The 19,308-nt window shown below is 39.9% G+C and overlaps 1 protein-coding gene across 1 annotated transcript in view; it reads left to right on the top strand.

The window, feature by feature from the left end:
* The window catches only part of LOC146377331 (exostosin-1b-like), a 44,500-nt gene that overhangs the window by 12,026 nt on the left and 13,166 nt on the right, over positions 1-19,308 (top strand). The window contains exon 2 of the mRNA XM_084942594.1: positions 18,069-18,162. Within this exon, the coding sequence (XP_084798720.1) occupies positions 18,069-18,162 (94 nt within the window). The remainder of the gene's footprint in view (positions 1-18,068; positions 18,163-19,308) is intronic.

The raw sequence follows: 19,308 nt of genomic DNA, 5'->3' as shown, positions 1-19,308 counted from the left end.
GCGTAGTATGATGATTGGCATTGTCCTTGTATTTTCTCAAAAGTACTTTGGCTGTGGATCATTGTCACCATGTGAGGCCATGTTGTGCTGTTTAAATGTAACCAAAAATTGGCAGCATTGAAAAATCAACAGCCACCATGTTGTGGCGCTTGGCTAGGAATGACTTGGATCATCAGATACAAGTGGAACACAAACACGCAGAGATATGCTATCTCTCGCTGTCCTCTCTGGACTCCATTTTGTCAGATAAGGGCTGTAGCTTGGCACGGTGAGAGAAAGGGGAACTTGTAGCACACCTGATGATAACCCAGAGTAAGTGATACTCTTCAGTGGAATGATGGCCCTATTCTACTCGTCCTTTGCTGAAATTCTTAACAGATTAAGTTCCTTTTAGACTTAAAAATCACATAAATCATATCAACCTTTAGCAAGATTAAAAGCATAGTTTGCTGATAGCGACTCAAGGGTGCAGGTTCTTTTTGAAAAAAACCCCAAAACAAAACACTTTGTGTATTACAAAAAAAGAGGATATTTTGCTATGATTGAGACCAAAATGATGACTCTGATTTTGGTTCTGTATGCTGAGCTGCACACATTTTCTTTCTCTCTTGCTTGTGAAATCTGACTTTCCCCTGTGAGGTCATAACCAGGGAGCGAGACAGGAAGTGTTGTCTTTGATCTTTCCCGCTGTTTAAACTAATTACCTGCTTGCACTAGCAAACACTGCTGGCCATGGAATTCATTAACAGATGATGAAGCTTTGTTCTGGGCAAGTGTGTCTGCAAGTATGTACAGGAAATCAGCTGCATCAGAGTTTGTGTGCATTTTCCTCCCAAAAAACAGGCTAAATTGTAATTGTGTGTAATGTTGCTAAAAACGTGATGAGGATTTAGGTATTTCTAGCCTTGTCTTATTAAATAAAAGGTGCTGAGTATAACATGTTGTGACAGTAGTTTAAGTGACTCATGGTAATTACAAACCTTGTTAGCTCATCTTGTGCTCATTTTTGACCACCGCTTGAACCTTAAATGTGTGTCACGTCGTAATTTTGGTTTATTTTCTTGTTTCCTTTAAAGGTACATAAATAATTGTTTTTAGGATTTTTGATAGAAAACATGCCAGCTAATGTTAAGCTCTTAACTTTGCACTATAGATTTGTGAATAATGCTCATAATCCTTCAGTTTTACCTCAGTGTATGAAAACACTTGAGCTTGTATACTGGTTGTAGGTCTAATAAAAAAAAAAAAAAAAATAGTACTAACTAAATTAGTAATGAGGATTTGAGTAGTGACCTAATCCTAGGAGTAGGGGAGAGAGCGTCATCCCTTCAATTGATAGCATGGTAGAAAGTACGGAGTGCTGTCAAACCAGCTTGGTTCTAAAAGGTTTGGTGCATGGAGGAAAAGAAGCAGAAATGGAAATGAAATGCAGCTATCTCCCCCCCCCTAATGTTTGCTAAAGCTGCTGCTGTACTGGGGTTCAGATATGTGCTCTCTCTCTCTCGTCCACCTCAAAGCCCATCTGTGCTTTGCTTTCTGCAAACTCCACTGCTGCCTGCTGTTGTAAATTATTTGATTCTGATCTGAAATTTTGAGCAATTCCCAATGGATTCCTGTCGTTCATTTCTCAGAGAGCAGCTGGATATTAGTACTGTCAAATGTATGTTTATTTCTTTACTTTCCTGCTAAGCCAAAGTCTCTGCAGGTCATTCTCCTAATGACACAGTGAACTTTCTGCTTTTACTGTTATCGCATCAGTAAAATTTGTGAATCCAACCGTATAAAATAGTCCTGATTTTTTTTGTTGTTGTTATAAAAAAAAACACTAAACAAAAAAACAAAACAAAAGAGGACTTTAATTCAGCGGTCCCCAACCTTTTTTGCGCCACGGACCGGTTTATGCCCGACAATATTTTCACGGACCGGCTTTTAAGGTGTCGCGGATAAATACAACAAAATAAAACTAGTACCGGTACCGAAAAAAAGAAGATTTATTCATAACACACGTGAAAAGACCCAGGAAAACCGAGTTAACGATAAAAACGATAACAAAATAATGCTGAAAACCGATAAAAACCCTATAAACCATACATTTCACACCTGAGCCTCAACTTTCGCGGCCCGGTACCAAATGACTCACGGACCGGTACCGGTCCGAGGCCAAGGGCTTGGGGACCGCTGCTTTAAATGACTCAGTTCCTGTTTTAAATGTAAGTTTGTGTAAAAAAAAAAAAAACAAAAAACAAAAAAAAAAACGCACAAAATTTGCATGTTTGTACATTTAACGAGTCTGTGGTACAGTGTCACCTCACAGAAATAGAAACCCTTAGAAAAAGAAACCGTTCGATTTGGCAGCAGACTCGCAAACAGCTCTTCTTCATGTTTCAGTTTGAAGAGCATTGCCAGTGTGCTAGCCAAGTGCCAGAAATTTCAGCTAGTTGCTGCAATTTTATGTGTCCCCTGGGATAAACTGCAGTATTTTTCACTTTACCCATCATCATTAGTACTACCGCCACCCTGTAATCTCTCTTTCTGTCACTGAGGCAATGGGGCTTCTCTTTGCACTGTGGTCTCGTAATTGTGAGGTAATCATCTTTTCCCTCTTGAGAGCTAAAAGACTGTGTTTACACTTGGTGGGGTTTTTTTTTGGCGGCTCGACTTGGTGAGATGCTAATTTACACTCTCAGCAGCAGAACGAAGCTGCTCTTCTGATTACTTGACACTGGCTTCACACACACAGCCATTCTTTACCTAGCGAGCGTTTGAGGCTGGATGCCATCAGCAGATTGGATAAATAACTCCTATTTTCTCTTTTTTTCTTTGATTGTGTCACCAAAATTAAAAAATTTGTTTTCTCACTTAGGTTTAGTAGTGTCTGTCCCCTTCTGTTTTATTTGTAGTTAAATTTTGAGATATCTGTTTCTGAGGTATTCAGGTGTGTTGAACACTTTTCAATAGCGCTATTTCTACTTTTAGGATACTGTGGATACTGTTGATTGCACTCCTGGGGTTCCAATCCCCCAAAACTATGCATTTTCACATAATACTCACAAATAATCACAGCACACTCACACATTAGCATAATGAAAAGCTGCAAGAAATGTCTGTTTCTTTGTCTTAAAGCATACACTTTTGCCCTAAAATAAATAAGTCATGCCCATACACATTCATACATGCACACACTTGCATACATGGCCCTGTGTTTCAGCTCTTGCCTTACCCCTCAGATATTGTCCAAAATCACACCCACACACAAACAAATAAAGAATGTTTCAAAAACAAACTCCTCAGTCTCAGCATCCAGGCTTTATCTAAATCCCTCTCTCAGCGTGATGAATGTTGGCTCAGATCAGACACAGCCCACAAGTCCATTTGACGGTGCATTGATCTCATAGTTGGTTCATATCATTCCATAGTCTGAATTAAGATGGGCATTACCAATCCCTCTTCTCCCTGTCATGGCTGTTATCTTGGCAGCTGTACTAGTAAAGGGACCGGCTGCCTATGAATTTAGGACCATTTCCATCCTTAACAAAATGTAGATAAAATGTAGTCAATGTACTGATAGATTTAAACACATTAAATCAAATATAATCACTTAATTTCAACCTACTTTTAGTCACTTATTATGCTCTCTTCCATTGTTCTTCATATCCATCTTTGCATATGTTATTCTACTCTTTCCTCACATAATCCCATCTTTCATCGCTCTTCCTCTATCCCCTCCTTCTCCTCTCAGTTCCTATCCATTCATCACCCTGTGTGTGTTTTCCTGTTTCCTTCGTCCCCTCCCTCCACCTCTGTGTCATTCAATCCCTCTCTCCATCATTATCTGCCCTCTTGCACTTCCATCTCTTCTTGCAGCTATCCTCTCTACTTGGCCCAGGAACAGAGACATTCCTGACCTGGACTTATCTCTCTTGCAGAACAGCTCCTGTACCTGCACCACCAGATAGGCTTTGTGTCCTACACATACCTGTTGCTGGCTGTTTGACACCCTTCCTTCAAGCTTGGAGGTTGCTTAGATTAATCTGCTCGACTTCCACATTTGTTCTTAATGGGACACACTTAAAGCTCTGTGGATGGCTCGCTTTGGCTTTTACCAAAGCCATGTTATTAGTTGATCAGTAAGCTTCTCAGCTTAAAGTGCGAGTGCCTATTAAGATCAAGAAATACTCTTCTTCTCTTAGTGCGGGCTATAAAAAAAAGTCCTTAAAGATTATACTGTAATACTCAGGTCTAATTTAATGTTTGGAAATACACACCAGAGCCAGCATAAATGTATATTACTCTCAGTGATCCTTATTGCTAGAGACGTTAGACCCTCCATGGTCATTGTAGTCAAGTAATTTGACCCTAACGACTGATCCAACATCTTTATGTTGCCTGACTTTACAAGCCAGTCCTGACATTCCAGCACTAATGGCTGTTCCATTAACAACAGTCATTTCATTATCTCCAAGAGTCCCTTGTTCTGGTTATGGTATCCAGAGAGCACTTCAAAGCATCGTACTCATCAGCCTCGTCAAGCTGATGGATGGCTGATTAGAGATGTGGGAGACGCTTTCGCCAAAATAAATCAGCAGCTCTTTTAAGATCCAAGCATTTTTATTTGGATGGATGTTTTGAAAAAATCAGTTTGATTTGGTCAGTGTGCATGGATGTTGAGTGTAATTGTACAAACCTACGGGTGTGTGTAGCAGCATTTGAGCAGATCAAAGGTTTTTGTGTTTAGGTTTTCCTGTTTAGTGAGGGCTTAAGATGGATAGAGACTGAGAAGGGGCACAAGAAAAAGAAGAGTGATAGAAGACTCAAAGCATAGTAATTGGGTAAATTAACCTGAGGTCATGTAATGTGGTGGAGCTTTAGACCCCCCTCTGTGTGTCTGTAAATTTTTTATAAAGCTGTCTTTGAACTCATTAACCAGAGCAAGATGAGTGAATCCAAGGCGCCTTGAGGAAATGAGTAAAGGCTTTGTTTTTGAAAAAGCCATATTGGTTCTAACATTCTCTCTGCTCCATTGACCTGGGCTTGAGCACACAGTCCTTGTTAAACTCCATTAAGCACCAATGGTAGTTCTTGCACCACTGGAAAACTGTCCTCTTGTCTAATAAAGTGTAACAACCATAAATTTTTCAATGGAAAAAATACATTCAGCGATCCAGCTACCTACAATATGTTTATGCAATCCTGTTTTCTTATTAAAAATAAATGATCATTTCCCATAATGTAAATTACTGTGCTGATGTGGGAAACAGTTGTGTTAGACTTTCGGTGAAAGAAAGTCTAGCACAGCCAAGTCTAGGTGACATTGTAAATGTGTAGTTTATTTCAATTAGATTTTTTTTCCTTTACCCCTGAAGCTCTATTGCCGTCCGATTCTTCTTTTTTCTGTGGACCCAGTATTAGGTCCCCATCCTTGCTCGAGGCACCAATGCTTCAAAAAAGTTTCTCATTTATCATGGCTGCAGCTAAAAACGGTCAAGATTAACTACCCTATTAAATGCAAGATAGTGCAGGGAATCTCATTTATAACAGTCTTAGACATTAATCAGTCATGTTTCATCCTCAGGCCAATGGAGTATTTTAAGCTTTAAGTTGTTCTCTTTAGTTATTCTGGCCAATAACTTGTGTGTCCCCTAGTGTTGAAGTTCTTGGTTGTGTTGCATTACTGGAATGGATTTCACAGTTTAACTAATATTCAGATATATAAACACAGAATAAATTTGTGTAGGCTCAGTCTCGCTTTGGTTGGTGTGCAAGTTTTCTCCAAGCTCTAATAAAATCTTTAAGACATGCTACCACAGATTCCAGTATATAGACTGCAAAATACCCTCATGCAAGTTTGATGCTATTAATCCCATATTCAAAGCATCTGTTTGAATGCTTTGTAGAGATAAACAGTCAGTTAATGATTTTTCCCATACATGAAAAATCACTATATGTAAATTCATATTACATTAGATGCAAGTCTTTCAATAAGAGTGAGTGTTTTTGTTTTTTTCTCAATTTCTCCAAAAGTGTTCCCCTCTTAGGCCCATCACTGTGTGGTGTACATGTCTACTTCCTCGTGTGCAGTCTTGTCAAGAAATAAAACAGCGGAGTCTAAGATGGTCCATTTGTTCAACTATTGAAGTTGCTCCGATGTGTGTTGATCTTAAAATTAGGCTTTATGTGTTTGTCTGTGACAGTCTTGCCATGGGTGGCTCTGGCTGTGCGGGGCTTGGATCTAGTGTTCAGTTGTCAGCTGCAGTTTATCCTTCTTTTCCTTTATCTTCTGATGACACTCACTTTCACTCATTGCCTTTCAGGCTCAAATTCCTCGGGCTCAGAGAAATGGTCCTGGCAACAGCCAAATGTCTATCAACCTAGTCCAACTGTGACAGAAAAGAGAAGGCGTAAAATTAGATATGAAGTTAGTATTGGTACTGTGGGGTGGGAGAGCAGCACAGTCGTATAGCTGCCTTCTCGTTTCAGTTCATGCAATTTCTCCTTTGTTGTGGAGACAATTGTTAAATCAGTTTCTACTTTAACCGATGTCTACTGTAACGTTCTTTCTCCCACTGGCTCCTGGGCCATTAAATGGGAGTTTTTGTTTTAAAAAAAAAAAAGAAGCAAATATAATTTCTTTGTATAGTGCTAGTTTAACCCAGAGAAATGTATCTAAATATCTAGAGGTTTAAGATAAATCTATAGAAGTAGTAGTACTCACCCCTGTCACTGCTGGAAGTAGTGCAATGATCAGCTGCTCCTAAGACTGTGTCAAAATAAATAATTTGTATGCAGACGGGTTTCATTTTAGCATCTGGTTAAATCAGTTATGCTTTATGCTTTCACTACATAAAACAAACAGACGCTAGATTGTTCTTTTTCAAATTTAAAGATCTCAACAGGCATGAAGCTTTTTTGGCATTTTAATAATAATGGATAATAATGGATTGCATTTATATAGCGCTTTTCGGGGCCCTCAGAGCGCTTTACAATTCCACTATTCATTCACTCTCACATTCACACACTGGTGGAGGCGAACTACAGTTGTAGCCACAGCTGCCCTGGGGCAGACTGACAGAAGTGAGGCTTCCATATCGCACCATCGGCCCCTCCGGCCATCACCAGTAGGCGGTAGGTGAAGTGTCTTGCCCAAGGACACAACGACCGAGACTGTCCGAGCCGGGGCTCAAACCGGCAACCTTCCGGTTACAGGACGAACTGCCAACTCTTTGAGCCATGATCGCCCTTAATGTGATAATGCTAACTGTAACTGACTGAAAATACATTTTAGTCAGTTTGCTCCAGGTGAATGAATTTGTGGAAACACCATCACTGATCCTAAAATAGCAATAAGCTGGTTAACTAACATCCCCAGCAATATAATTTATTTTTTTTAAACTAGCCCCAGGCCATCAGATCATTGATGATGTTGAACCTTGTTACGGATTTTCTCTTTTTAAGAACTTGAGCCAGAGTTTACAGATACTACAACAAAGTCACGCGGACAAAAACTGGTGCTCTGCCAAAATCTTCAGAATTTCTGTTCTCATCTGACAGCAGTTGGTTTGATCAAAGAGCATATCGTACACAGATCTAGTGTTATATATAACTGCCCTACTGTTACTATACTTTAGAATTTTTTCTCTGCTTTATATAACAAATTACTGCATGTACAGTGGCATTTGTCATTGGCATGCCTTGATCTTGGCATTGCCAGTAGATAAAAATCCACTTCTGTTGGTTTGTAAGCTTAAAAAACAAACAAACCAAAAACCCAAACGACCAAATGAAGTTCGATATGTATTCATTCCTTTCCAAATTTATTTTGAATTTGGCATAATTAAACCAATTGATGGTTCAGTATATGCAAAATCTAGGTTACGGAAAGTGTTTTGTTGCCCAGCTATGAAAAGGTCCTTGGTTATTTTATGAGTAAATTCATCCTGCTTCACCTAACCTATCTGTATCAATCTAACAATACCCCTTCTGAAAATTCATGAAATCAAATATTTGTTGTTGTGTAAATGTATACTGTGTGGGATTGTGAGGATTAAGAGAACCAACAATTACATAAATTAAAGGAAACTGCTCTGTAGTTCCTGGTAGTCATGCTGGTGGAACCAATATCAGCACTTTGAAATGCCACGTCAATGGCTCTTTTGATTGCAGCCCTTATCTGTGGATAATGTGTGTGGTCTCTTGCATGGATTATGGGAGACAAACACTTTGGCTCTTCTTCCAAGTCTCCTCCGGCACTTGACAAAGTGTGCTATGCATTTCTTTTTCACACCATCCGTTCTGGTTGCTAGGAGACTGGTTGATGTTCATTCTTGACCCAGCTCACTTCTTGTTATTCATTTCTCTTTCTGAATCATTCTTGTTCCTTAACTCTAATACTAAAAATTATTTTTTAAATTATATTCAAAAATTAATAGGCTTATGTAAAGAGGCATAACAGAAGGTCACAGCATTGAAACTGATGTTTTGCCATTTTACTGCCAAGTCTTTTTCCTTTTCTTTTTTCCTTTTTGTTTTCCTCAGTGAGAAAGTTTGGACATTTGTCAGAACTGGACTAGTTATGTATTAATATCAAGTAAAGTGTCGAAATGATGAGGCCACATTAGTGCGTTTCTCTCATCTCTTCTCTTGCACATGGAGTGTTTGCACCTAAACTGAGGCTTGATCGGTCTACTTTCTTCCTGTCAATTGAAACTATGCACTGATTATTATCCTCTTGATCTCTTGGTGGCGCTGTCACTTGGTGTTCGCTCGCTCTGCGGTAGAGTATCACTTCCTGTTCCTGCTCAAACACAGTGGTGTTTCTGAGTAGCTTATTTGCTTAGCAATTTAATTAACAACTTTTAAATACATTCTTCTTTCATAGTATAATCTTCACGTGCTTCATCCGAAGCACACTTTCTGTGTACTCACTACCTAATTTATAGCCAAAGTATTCACTCACTGTCTCTGTACTGTTTCGCTAGCTTAGCTTAGCTCGTAGCCGACTCGTTAGCACCATGGCTACTTCACCTGTCCCTCCTGCACTTTCTTGCTCATTGTGTCAGATGTTTAGTTACTCCTCGGCCTCCTTTAGCAGTAATGATATCTGTAACAAATGTAGCATATTTGCAGCTCTGGAGGCCAGGATTACTGAATTGGAGACTCGGCTTCGCACCCTTCATTCACCCGTAGCTAGCCAGGCCCCTGTAGCTGGTGCAGCCGAAGATAGCGTAGGCCCCGCTAGCTGTTCCCCGGCAGACCCCAAGCAGCTGGGGAAAGAGGTCGGCTGGGTCACGGTGAGGAGGAAGCATAGTCCTAAACAGAAGCCCCAGGTACACCACCAACCCGTTCATGTGTCTAACCATTTTTCCCCACTCGGTGACACACCCGCCGGGGGTCAAACTCTGGTAATTGGTGATTCTGTTCTCAGACATGTGAAGCTAGAGACACCGGCAACCATAGTCAATTGTCTTCCAGGGGCCAGAGCAGGCGACATTGAAGGAAATTTAAAACTGCTGGCTAAGGGTAAACGTAAATTCAGTAAAATCATAATTCACGTCGGCAGTAATGACACCCGGTTACGCCAATCGGAGGTCACTAAAATCAATATTGAATCGATGTGCAACTTTGCTAAAACAATGTCGGACTCTGTAGTTTTCTCTGGTCCCCTCCCCAATCAGACCAGGAGTGACATGTTTAGCCGCATGTTCTCCTTAAATTGCTGGCTGTCTGAGTGGTGTCCCAGAAACGATGTGGGCTTCATAGATAATTGGCAAACCTTCTGGAGGAAACCTGGTCTTGTTAGGAGAGACGGCATCCATCCCACTTTGGATGGAGCAGCTCTCATTTCTAGAAATATGGACAAATTTATTAAACCCCCCAAAATATGACTATCCAGAGTTGGGACCAGGAAGCAGAGTTGCAGTCTTACACGCCTCTCTGCAGCTTCTCTCCTCCTGCTACCCCCCCAAAAACCCATCTCCATAGAAACTGTGTCAGCTTCCAAAAAGACAAAAAACAAACTAAAAACCAGCAACAAACAACTTAAACATAAACAATCAAAAAGAAAGAACAATACAGTATCCACATCTGAACCAAAGAGTAAAACAGTGAAATGTGGATTATTAAATATTAGGTCTCTCTCCTCCAAGTCTCTGTTAGTACATGACTTAATAATTGATCAACAAATTGATTTACTCTGCCTTACAGAAACCTGGTTGCAGCAGGATGATTATGTTAGTTTAAATGAATCAACACCCCCGAGTCATTCTAACTACCAGAAACCTCGAAGCACAGGCCGAGGGGGCGGTGTGGCAGCAATTTTTCACACCAGCCTATTAATTAATGAAAGACCAAGACAGACTTTTAATTCATTTGAAAGCCTGATGCTTAACATTGTCCACCCCAGCTGTGAAACTCAGAAACCAGTCTTACTTGTTATCATCTATCGTCCACCTGGGCCTTACACAGAGTTTCTGTCTGATTTCTCAGACTTTATATCTAATTTAGTTCTGAGCTCAAATAAAATAATTATTGTGGGTGATTTTAACATCCATGTAGATGCTAAAAATGACAGCCTCAACATGGCATTTAGTCTGTTATTAGACTCAATTGGCTTCTCTCAAAATGTAAAAGAACCCACCCACCACTTTAATCACACTCTAGATCTTGTTTTAACATATGGCATAGAAACTGAACATTTAACAGTGTTTCCTGAAAACCCTCTCCTGTCTGATCATTTCCTGATAACATTTACATTTACAATAATTGATTACACAGCGGTGGAGAGTAGATTTTATCAAAGTAGAGGTCTTTCTGAAAGCGCTGTAACTAAGTTTAAGAATATAATCCACCCACTGTTATCATCTTCAATGCCCTGTACCAACACAGAGCAGAGCAGCTATCTGAACGCTACCCCAACAGAGGTCGATTATCTTGTTAATAATTTCACCTCCTCACTACGTACGACTCTGGATACTGTAGCTCCAGTGAAAACTAAGGTCTCTAATCAGAAGTACCTGACTCCGTGGTATAATTCTCAAACACGTACCCTAAAGCAGATGACTCGTAATCTGGAGAGGAAATGGCGTGTCACAAATTTAGAGGATCATCATTTAGCCTGGAGAAATAGTTTGCTGCTTTATAAGAAAGCCCTCCGCAAAGCCAGAACATCTTACTATTCATCACTGATTGAAGAAAATAAGAACAACCCCAGGTTTCTCTTCAGCACTGTAGCCAGGCTGACAAACAGTCAGAGCTCTGTTGAGCCAACCATCCCTTTAACGTTAACTAGTAATGACTTCATGAACTTCTTCACAAATAAAATTTTTATCATTAGAGAAAAAATTACCAGTAATCATCCCACAGATGTAATATTATCTACAGCTACTCTTAGTACCATTGATGTTAAGTTAGACTCTTTTTCTCCAATTGATCTTTCTGAGTTAACTTCAATAATTACTTCCTCCAAACCATCAACGTGTCTTTTAGACCCCATTCCTACAAAACTGCTCAAAGAAGTCCTGCCATTGATTAATTCTTCGATCTTAAATATGATCAACCTATCTCTAATGGTCGGCTATGTACCACAGGCCTTCAAGCTGGCTGTGGTTAAACCTTTACTCAAAAAGCCATCTCTAGATCCAGCAGTCTTAGCTAATTATAGGCCAATCTCCAACCTTCCTTTCATATCAAAAATCCTTGAAAGAGTAGTTGTCAAACAGCTAACAGATCATCTGCAGAGGAATGGTTTATTTGAAGAGTTTCAGTCAGGTTTCAGAGCTCATCACAGCACAGAAACAGCTTTAGTGAAGGTTACAAATGATCTTCTTATGGCCTCTGACAGTGGACTCATCTCTGTGCTTGTCCTGCTAGACCTCAGTGCAGCGTTCGATACTGTTGACCATAATATCCTATTAGAGCGATTAGAACATGCTGTAGGTATTACAGGTACTGCACTGCAGTGGTTTGTATCATATCTATCTAATAGACTCCAATTTGTGCATGTAAATGGAGAGTCCTCTTCACACACTGAGGTTAATTATGGAGTTCCACAGGGTTCAGTGCTAGGACCAATTCTGTTTACATTATACATGCTTCCCTTAGGCAGCATCATTAGAAGACATAGCATACATTTTCACTGCTATGCAGATGACACCCAGCTCTATCTGTCCATGAAGCCAGATAACACACACCAATTAGTTAAACTGCAGGAATGTCTTAAAGACATAAAGACCTGGATGGCCGCTAACTTTCTGCTTCTTAATTCAGATAAAACTGAGGTTATTGTACTCGGCCCTGAAAATCTTAGAAATATGGTATCTAACCAGATTCATACTCTGGATGGCATTACCTTGGGCTCCAGTAACGCTGTGAGGAACCTTGGAGTCATTTTTGACCAGGACATGTCCTTCAACGCACATATTAAACAAATATGTAAGACTGCTTTCTTCCATTTGCGCAACATCTCTAAAATTAGAAATATCCTGTCTCAGAGTGACGCTGAAAAACTAGTTCATGCATTTATTACTTCCAGGCTGGACTACTGTAATTCATTATTATTAGGATGTCCAAAAAACTCACTGAAAAGCCTTCAGCTAATCCAAAATGCTGCAGCAAGAGTACTGACAGGGACTAGAAGGAGAGAGCATATTTCTCCTGTTTTGGCTTCCCTTCATTGGCTTCCTGTTAAATCCAGAATTGAATTCAAAATCCTGCTCCTCACATACAAGGTCTTAAATAATCAGGCCCCATCTTATCTTAATGACCTTGTAGTACCATATCACCCTATTAGAGCACTTCGCTCTCGCTCTGCAGGCCTACTTGTTGTTCCTAGAGTATTTAAAAGTAGAATGGGAGGCAGAGCCTTCAGTTTTCAGGCCCCTCTTCTGTGGAACCAGCTTCCAGTTTGGATTCGGGAGACAGAAACTATCTCTACTTTTAAGATTAGGCTTAAAACTTTCCTTTTTGCTAAAGCATATAGTTAGGGCTGGACCAGGTGACCCTGAATCCTCCCTTAGTTATGCTGCAATAGACGTAGGCTGCCGGGGGATTCCCAAGATGCATTGAGTTTTTCCTTTCCAGTCACCTTTCTCACTCACTATGTATTAATAGACCTCTCTGCATTGAATCATATCTGTTATTAACCTCTGTCTCTCTTCCACAGCATGTCTTTTATCCTGTCTTCCTTCTCTCACCCCAACCGGTCGCAGCAGATGGCCGCCCCTCCCTGAGCCTGGTTCTGCCGGAGGTTTCTTCCTGTTAAAAGGGAGTTTTTCCTTCCCACTGTCGCCAAAGTGCTTGCTCATAGGGGGTCATATGATTGTTGGGTTTTTCTCTGTATCTATGAAGCGCCTTGAGGCGACTTTTGTTGTGATTTGGCACTATATAAATAAAATTGAATTGAATTGAATTATTGGCAAATAACAGGGTTCCACCTTTATGTGCCATTCTGGCCTTGAACCTCAAATATTAATGTAAAATGATTTCACATAAGTGAACAAACACCTCATCATATTTTCACTGGAATCTGTGTACAGCGTGTCCTAGATTTGCTTTTTTCTTCTTGCATAACACTTGCCATCACTGTATCGTGGTAAACCAGTGTATGCCGTTTAAAAATACAGCTACTTATTTTCCTTTAAAAGTGATACAAGGATGCTTATTCGCACAGCATAGCATAGCAGGCCACTAGGGGTTGGTCCCTACTGATTGAATTTCCAGCTGAGTTCAGTGACCTGTGAAAGATGGCAATTAGTTAAACGCACAAACACAAAAGAGAAACGATGTTGACTAACTATGGAAGAAAGTAAAGGGGTTTTGGTAAGCTTAACAACTAATTTACTGGTTGACAAATCAGTATATATTCTGACTAGTCTGCACTCCCGTCTTCCCTGTGTCACTCACAGATAGACAACACAGATTGGTCATATAAAAGGAGCTACCATTTCTAAAAGGTGGTTGTTTCTAACCAAGAACAACACAATGGTCAGTAAACGTCAACAATGTGGTCGCTCTGACTGACCAGCTGGTCGAGGTTCAGTCCAAATTGAATGTGTCTGTCTACCACATACATACTATAACTCTGTGTGGGTTTAGGCTAAGCTGTATTGTTTTGCAATGTAGTTTGACTTCATGTTATTAGCTCACCCACTCTAACAAAGGGGTTGAAGGAATTATGAAAGTAAATGGATTTAAAAAAGGAAGAATTGGACTCATTCATTTGAGTACAATGTCCAGAATCCATAAAAATGGCACAGACTAGCATAGTTTTCTCTTTCAAAGGTACAAAAAAGAGAAGCAAACAGGGAAAAGTTGTGGGGGTTTTGTTGTTGTTATTTTTTTGTTTCTTTTTTGCTCATCCCTACAGCCAATCTGCTACTGTGAAACTGCTCTGTTCACCAGCAGCTAACTGCATAGTGGAAATATGGGACAAGGCAGGATTTGCCTCATATCATGCAGAGTTAAATGCTGTGAGATGCGGGCAATGAGCTTCTCACTGACATCTATGCTGTTTGAGACCAGTCTGTTAAACCTCTTCATGCCTTACAATTGCACTGTGAAATATATAAGAAAAACACTAAGGCATGAGCTGGTTCAAAAGGAAGATGTTTTTGAACACTCATCCTTAACGTCCTCACTGACATGAGGTAGCATACTGTGAGACTGCTCCTCCCCGCAGGCAGCCATCTGGAAGAGTAGGGAAGAATGGAGGTATGCAGGGAGAGGAACATCTGGTCTTCCCTGAGTTTGCACGGACAGAAAAGATGATGGATGTGAAAAACTTACACCCCGCCGGGCCCAGATACAGACCTACATTTCTGATTTTATAGGCATACAAAATGGTTAAATATCATGACTCTCGCTAGATTGTGTGTTTGTCATCTTGCAATCCATCTGTGATGTAGTCACACTGATCATTAAGTGCACTATTTCATAATGGATGCACAGATTAGAGCAACATCTGTGCTACCTACTCTGCAGCATTAGTTGCTCTGACCTACTAATAATTCCAGTGTTGATAATGGATTTCTGTGTTTTGTAGTGTATTATGTATTAAGTGTATTATCAACAGCATCAAGCTTAGCTGTTGCTTTTATGTCACTATAATGCATGGCCCTTGTATTGCTGTGTAAATGACTTGATAGTGGTGTAATAATATCGTATTATGGTCATAGGTATACATTTCTTAGACACCTTTTGAGGTATTTTTAGTGTTTCTGAGAATGCGGTTTGGATGATTGTATATTGGGTATAGCAAGAAAAAGTGTTGTGCTTTATGTTATGAAAGTGCTTAGGAAGAGCTGGAGGTACAGTGTACTACTGTGTGGTACTTTTACCAAGTGTGCATAGTAGTATGCCGGGATGTGTCTTGACTGTGCAGTGCCCTGTAGACTCGATGTAAATCAATTCATGGATCAAGTCTGCAGAGCAGTGTGCCTTTTTAATATTGCAGGGCTCGCAAAATCGCTAGCCCGACGTCCCGGGGCTAGCGATTTTTCCAGTCGGGCTACCAAAATCTATCTCTACCCTGCCCGTCGGGCTATTGTAGGAAGGAAAAATATATGTCAATGTTTTTGCATTCTTTCGGAAATGTAGCTGGGTAATTATGTCATTGGCATCGGTGAGCCACTGTCAATATGTGACATATTGAAATCGCGTTTGAATTTGCGCTTGTTTTTTTCTTTCACTTTGCAATCGCGCGAACTGTGTATAGAGAGCGACAGCACTGATTGGTGAGTGATGATAATTTGCGCACCAATTCCTCTGACATCGTCTTATCAATCGTTAGCTTACTATGCAAACATGACAAGTGAAATCTTCCGCAGCAAGCTTAAACATGTGAGCGGTTGATCGCGCAGAGAATCGCTGAGCGTTATGTGAGTGCGTGTGTAAAAGCAGCAGGATATATATTTTAGTTATACTGAGCCAGGGTGAAGAAGTGACAGCCAAAGAAAAGCTTACCACAAAACGGAAAAGTTATGACAAAGCAGACTATAAGGCAAAAAGAAAGTGCAGCTTTATGGTTTCATGGACAAAAGAATTTCTGTGGCTGCAATATGACAAGCTATATAACCAGGGGTGCACATAAGTGGTCCGCAGGTGCGCATTCGCTGTCAAAATAAAAAACGCGCACAAGATAAGAAGTTGCAACGCGTGTTTGCGTACATAGGATTTTCTGAAGGAGGACAGACATTTGTTTAGAACTCTTAAAGATGTCGAAGAAGTAAGCTCCTTTAAGCAATTACTTTGGTTTTCCTCCACCTCCAAAGAAATGTCAGAAGGAGTCCGAACCACAAAAGAAGCGCGTATTCTCGGAAAAGTGGTTGCAGGAGGTGAGCTGGCTTCAAACAAATGATGAACGCACAGAGATGTGGTGCGAAACGTGCCGTAAAATTCCCACTCTAGCGGACAAAAACAGTGCCGTTTATATGGACGCAAACGCGCGTTGCAGCAACTTATCTGGTGCGCGTCTTTTATTTTGACAGCGAATGAGCACATGCGGACCACTTATGTGCACCCGTGTAAATAACATAATGTTCTGCCGGGTGTGTTGTTGGTTTTCCCTCGATTTCTGAGTTGACAAGCGCCTTTGTTACTGGGACCAGTCATTTTAAGAAAGGCCCCCATTAGAACCCATGAGAAATGCAAGAAATGCATTATTGCTCAGTCTGCAATATCTTTCCCAGAACAAACACCAATTGCAAATAACATACTAAAAATAAACCTGAAAATCAGTTTAAAACAGCGTACTATGTTGCAAAGAGTGAACTACCACTGGCAAAATTTAGCAGTCTTTGCAAACTTCAAAAAGCAAATGGCCTAGATCTTGGTTCCACTTTCCTCTTACCCGTGACTTAAGTGGAAATTTCAAATTCAGGATCTGACACAGACTGATTCATGTTCTACACAGTTCTTACAAGTTCATAGAAATTTCTGTTCAATTAGAACCAAGTATTTGAGTTGATGATTGTAATTTTTATACAATGTTGTAATTTGTTTTTCAACAATTTTTTTTGATTAATGTTTTGTTTCCTTTACAATATTACACTTTAATGTATAATATTGTAAAGGAAACAAAACAGGAAACAAAACATCAATCAAAAAATTGCTCTCTTTTTTATTTGGGCTACTTAAATTTATTTTGGGCTACCAAAAACTGAAGAGTCCCTGCCCGAAGGGCTACCAGGGATTTTGAAATTTTGCGAGCCCTGTATTGAGCCTTACCAGTACACTTGGTGAGACACCCAGCAGTGAAACCCTAAGCATAATATATGTATACATACACACACACACACACACACACACACACACACACACACACACACACACACACACACACACACACACACACACACACACAGTAAAGGAGAGGCTGTGGACAATCCAGGTAGATATACACAGTAGGCAAACACAAATGATGACTCACCTTTGCTTATTTGCAGTCTCATTCAAATGTAACCACAACTTGTTTTAAATGTAGCACACATTTGCATTTGTCCTTGTTTGCAAATAATACTGAGAAATAAAATATTTACACTTCCAGTTATCCTTCATAAAACTCAACTGAATGCACAAGTAGCCAAGACACACACACACACACACACACACACAAAAACCGCTCCTTTTTACACTCACTCTCTTGCACATAATAATGACACCGAAGGAATTCCAAGCAGCTTCTTAATCCAAGCAAGTGCTGACTGAGGCTTAGATTGAATGGAGGAAGAACGAGAGATGTTTAGATGTGCAGGTGAAAGGGCAAAGGGGTTTATAGGTGAGTGGACAGAAGTCAAGATCAGAGAATGGGCTTTTTCCTCATAGTATTAGTTATTTCAAGGTATTCCTTTATCCAAAAAAGAGAGGTAACATGTGTTTTGCACATGTAAGTAAGTAAAAAAAAAAAAAAAAAAAAATTGGTTCTGCATTTGCTTTTCTTCCTTAAGTCTTTTTTTTTTTTTTTTAAATAAGATTTTTTTTTAATCGATAAACAAAAACACAGCTCTGTTTTCTGTATGGTTGCCTAAATTCATCTTCTGAACACGTGTTGCTGATTTCTCTAATTTCTTGCTCTGCAGGTATGACTACAGAGAAATGCTGTACAACTCCACATTCTGTCTGGTACCTCGAGGACGACGGCTGGGTTCCTTTCGCTTCTTAGAGGCTTTACAGGTCAGTGATTAAAAACGCACATATTGCTTTTTAATGCTGACTGTATTTTGTTAGACTATAGGCTCATTGTGAATTTTATTCAATATTTTAGGGTGGTGAAAACGTAATCCTAAAACAAATGTTAAAAAAAAAAAAAAAAAGACTAAGTGGGACGTCTCACAACTAAAAGAAACAGCTGCTCCCTGAATCTACGCAGTAGCTGTGTTGTAACCGTAAACCCATCTGTAACTCTACGAATATGACCTCCCTGGAAATGTAGCTAAACATCGCGTCAGCATAGTCTGGAACCATTGTGATTGGCTTGTTCACTACCGTCGATTCCTCTTACCCATTTCTAGATACTTTTTTGCCATAGTTTTTAAATCGGTGAGAGAATTACAACCAATGTCAGTATAAGGAATATTAATCATAGTGTCAATACAAGGACTCACAAATGTCAGCAAATTCCTGGAGAGAGAATGCTGATATTGGATGTACAAAGAAGTGAAAAAACTTTAGGGATAAATATGTCTGTGTCATAGGCTTTACAAAGTCTATATTACATTTTAGTCATCACAGCTGGTAGCATGCCTTGATTTGGGAGGATTTTTTTTTATATATCGGATGCTCCTCCTGATGCAGCCCCTGTTTTTGTTTTTTTCTTCTTCCTAGGATTGAATCAGGAATCTTTTCCTTGTTAGACAAATGTGTGATCACTACACTATGGAGCTACTGTGGCATCTCGCCAAATGTAGATCCCAGAGAAGGCAGTCTTTCAGAAATAGGGAAGTAGTCTTCATCACCCTTCATGGATAAAATGGTCCAGTAATTTAAGAAGGCTGTTTCTTCTGCACATCTGTGAGGGCATCATTAATATTGGACAGGGTTTGGAGCGGTGCATGCTGCCATCCTACAGTTATGTATAGTTTTTAAATGACTTATATTTAAAAACAGTCTGCTACTTAGACTTGTCTTTGTGAGGACATCTAATTGACATAATGCTTTCCTTGCAGCCTACCCTAACCATCAAAAATGAATGCCTAACCCTAACACTTAGTGTAAAAATAACCATAACCTAATTGTAACCCTGACACTAAAACCACATTTTGAGCCTGAAAAATGCCTTCAAGCTCGTGGGGATGGGCATTTTGTCCCTACAAGAGCTGT

The sequence above is a fragment of the Perissodus microlepis genome, chromosome 11 (genome assembly GCF_051167445.1).
Source record: "Perissodus microlepis isolate ML-2025 ecotype Zambia chromosome 11, ASM5116744v1, whole genome shotgun sequence".
In the NCBI taxonomy this organism is placed as follows: domain Eukaryota; kingdom Metazoa; phylum Chordata; class Actinopteri; order Cichliformes; family Cichlidae; genus Perissodus; species Perissodus microlepis.
The sequence above is the reverse complement of the archived record's forward strand: the minus strand, read 5'-3'. Positions and strand labels throughout refer to the sequence as shown.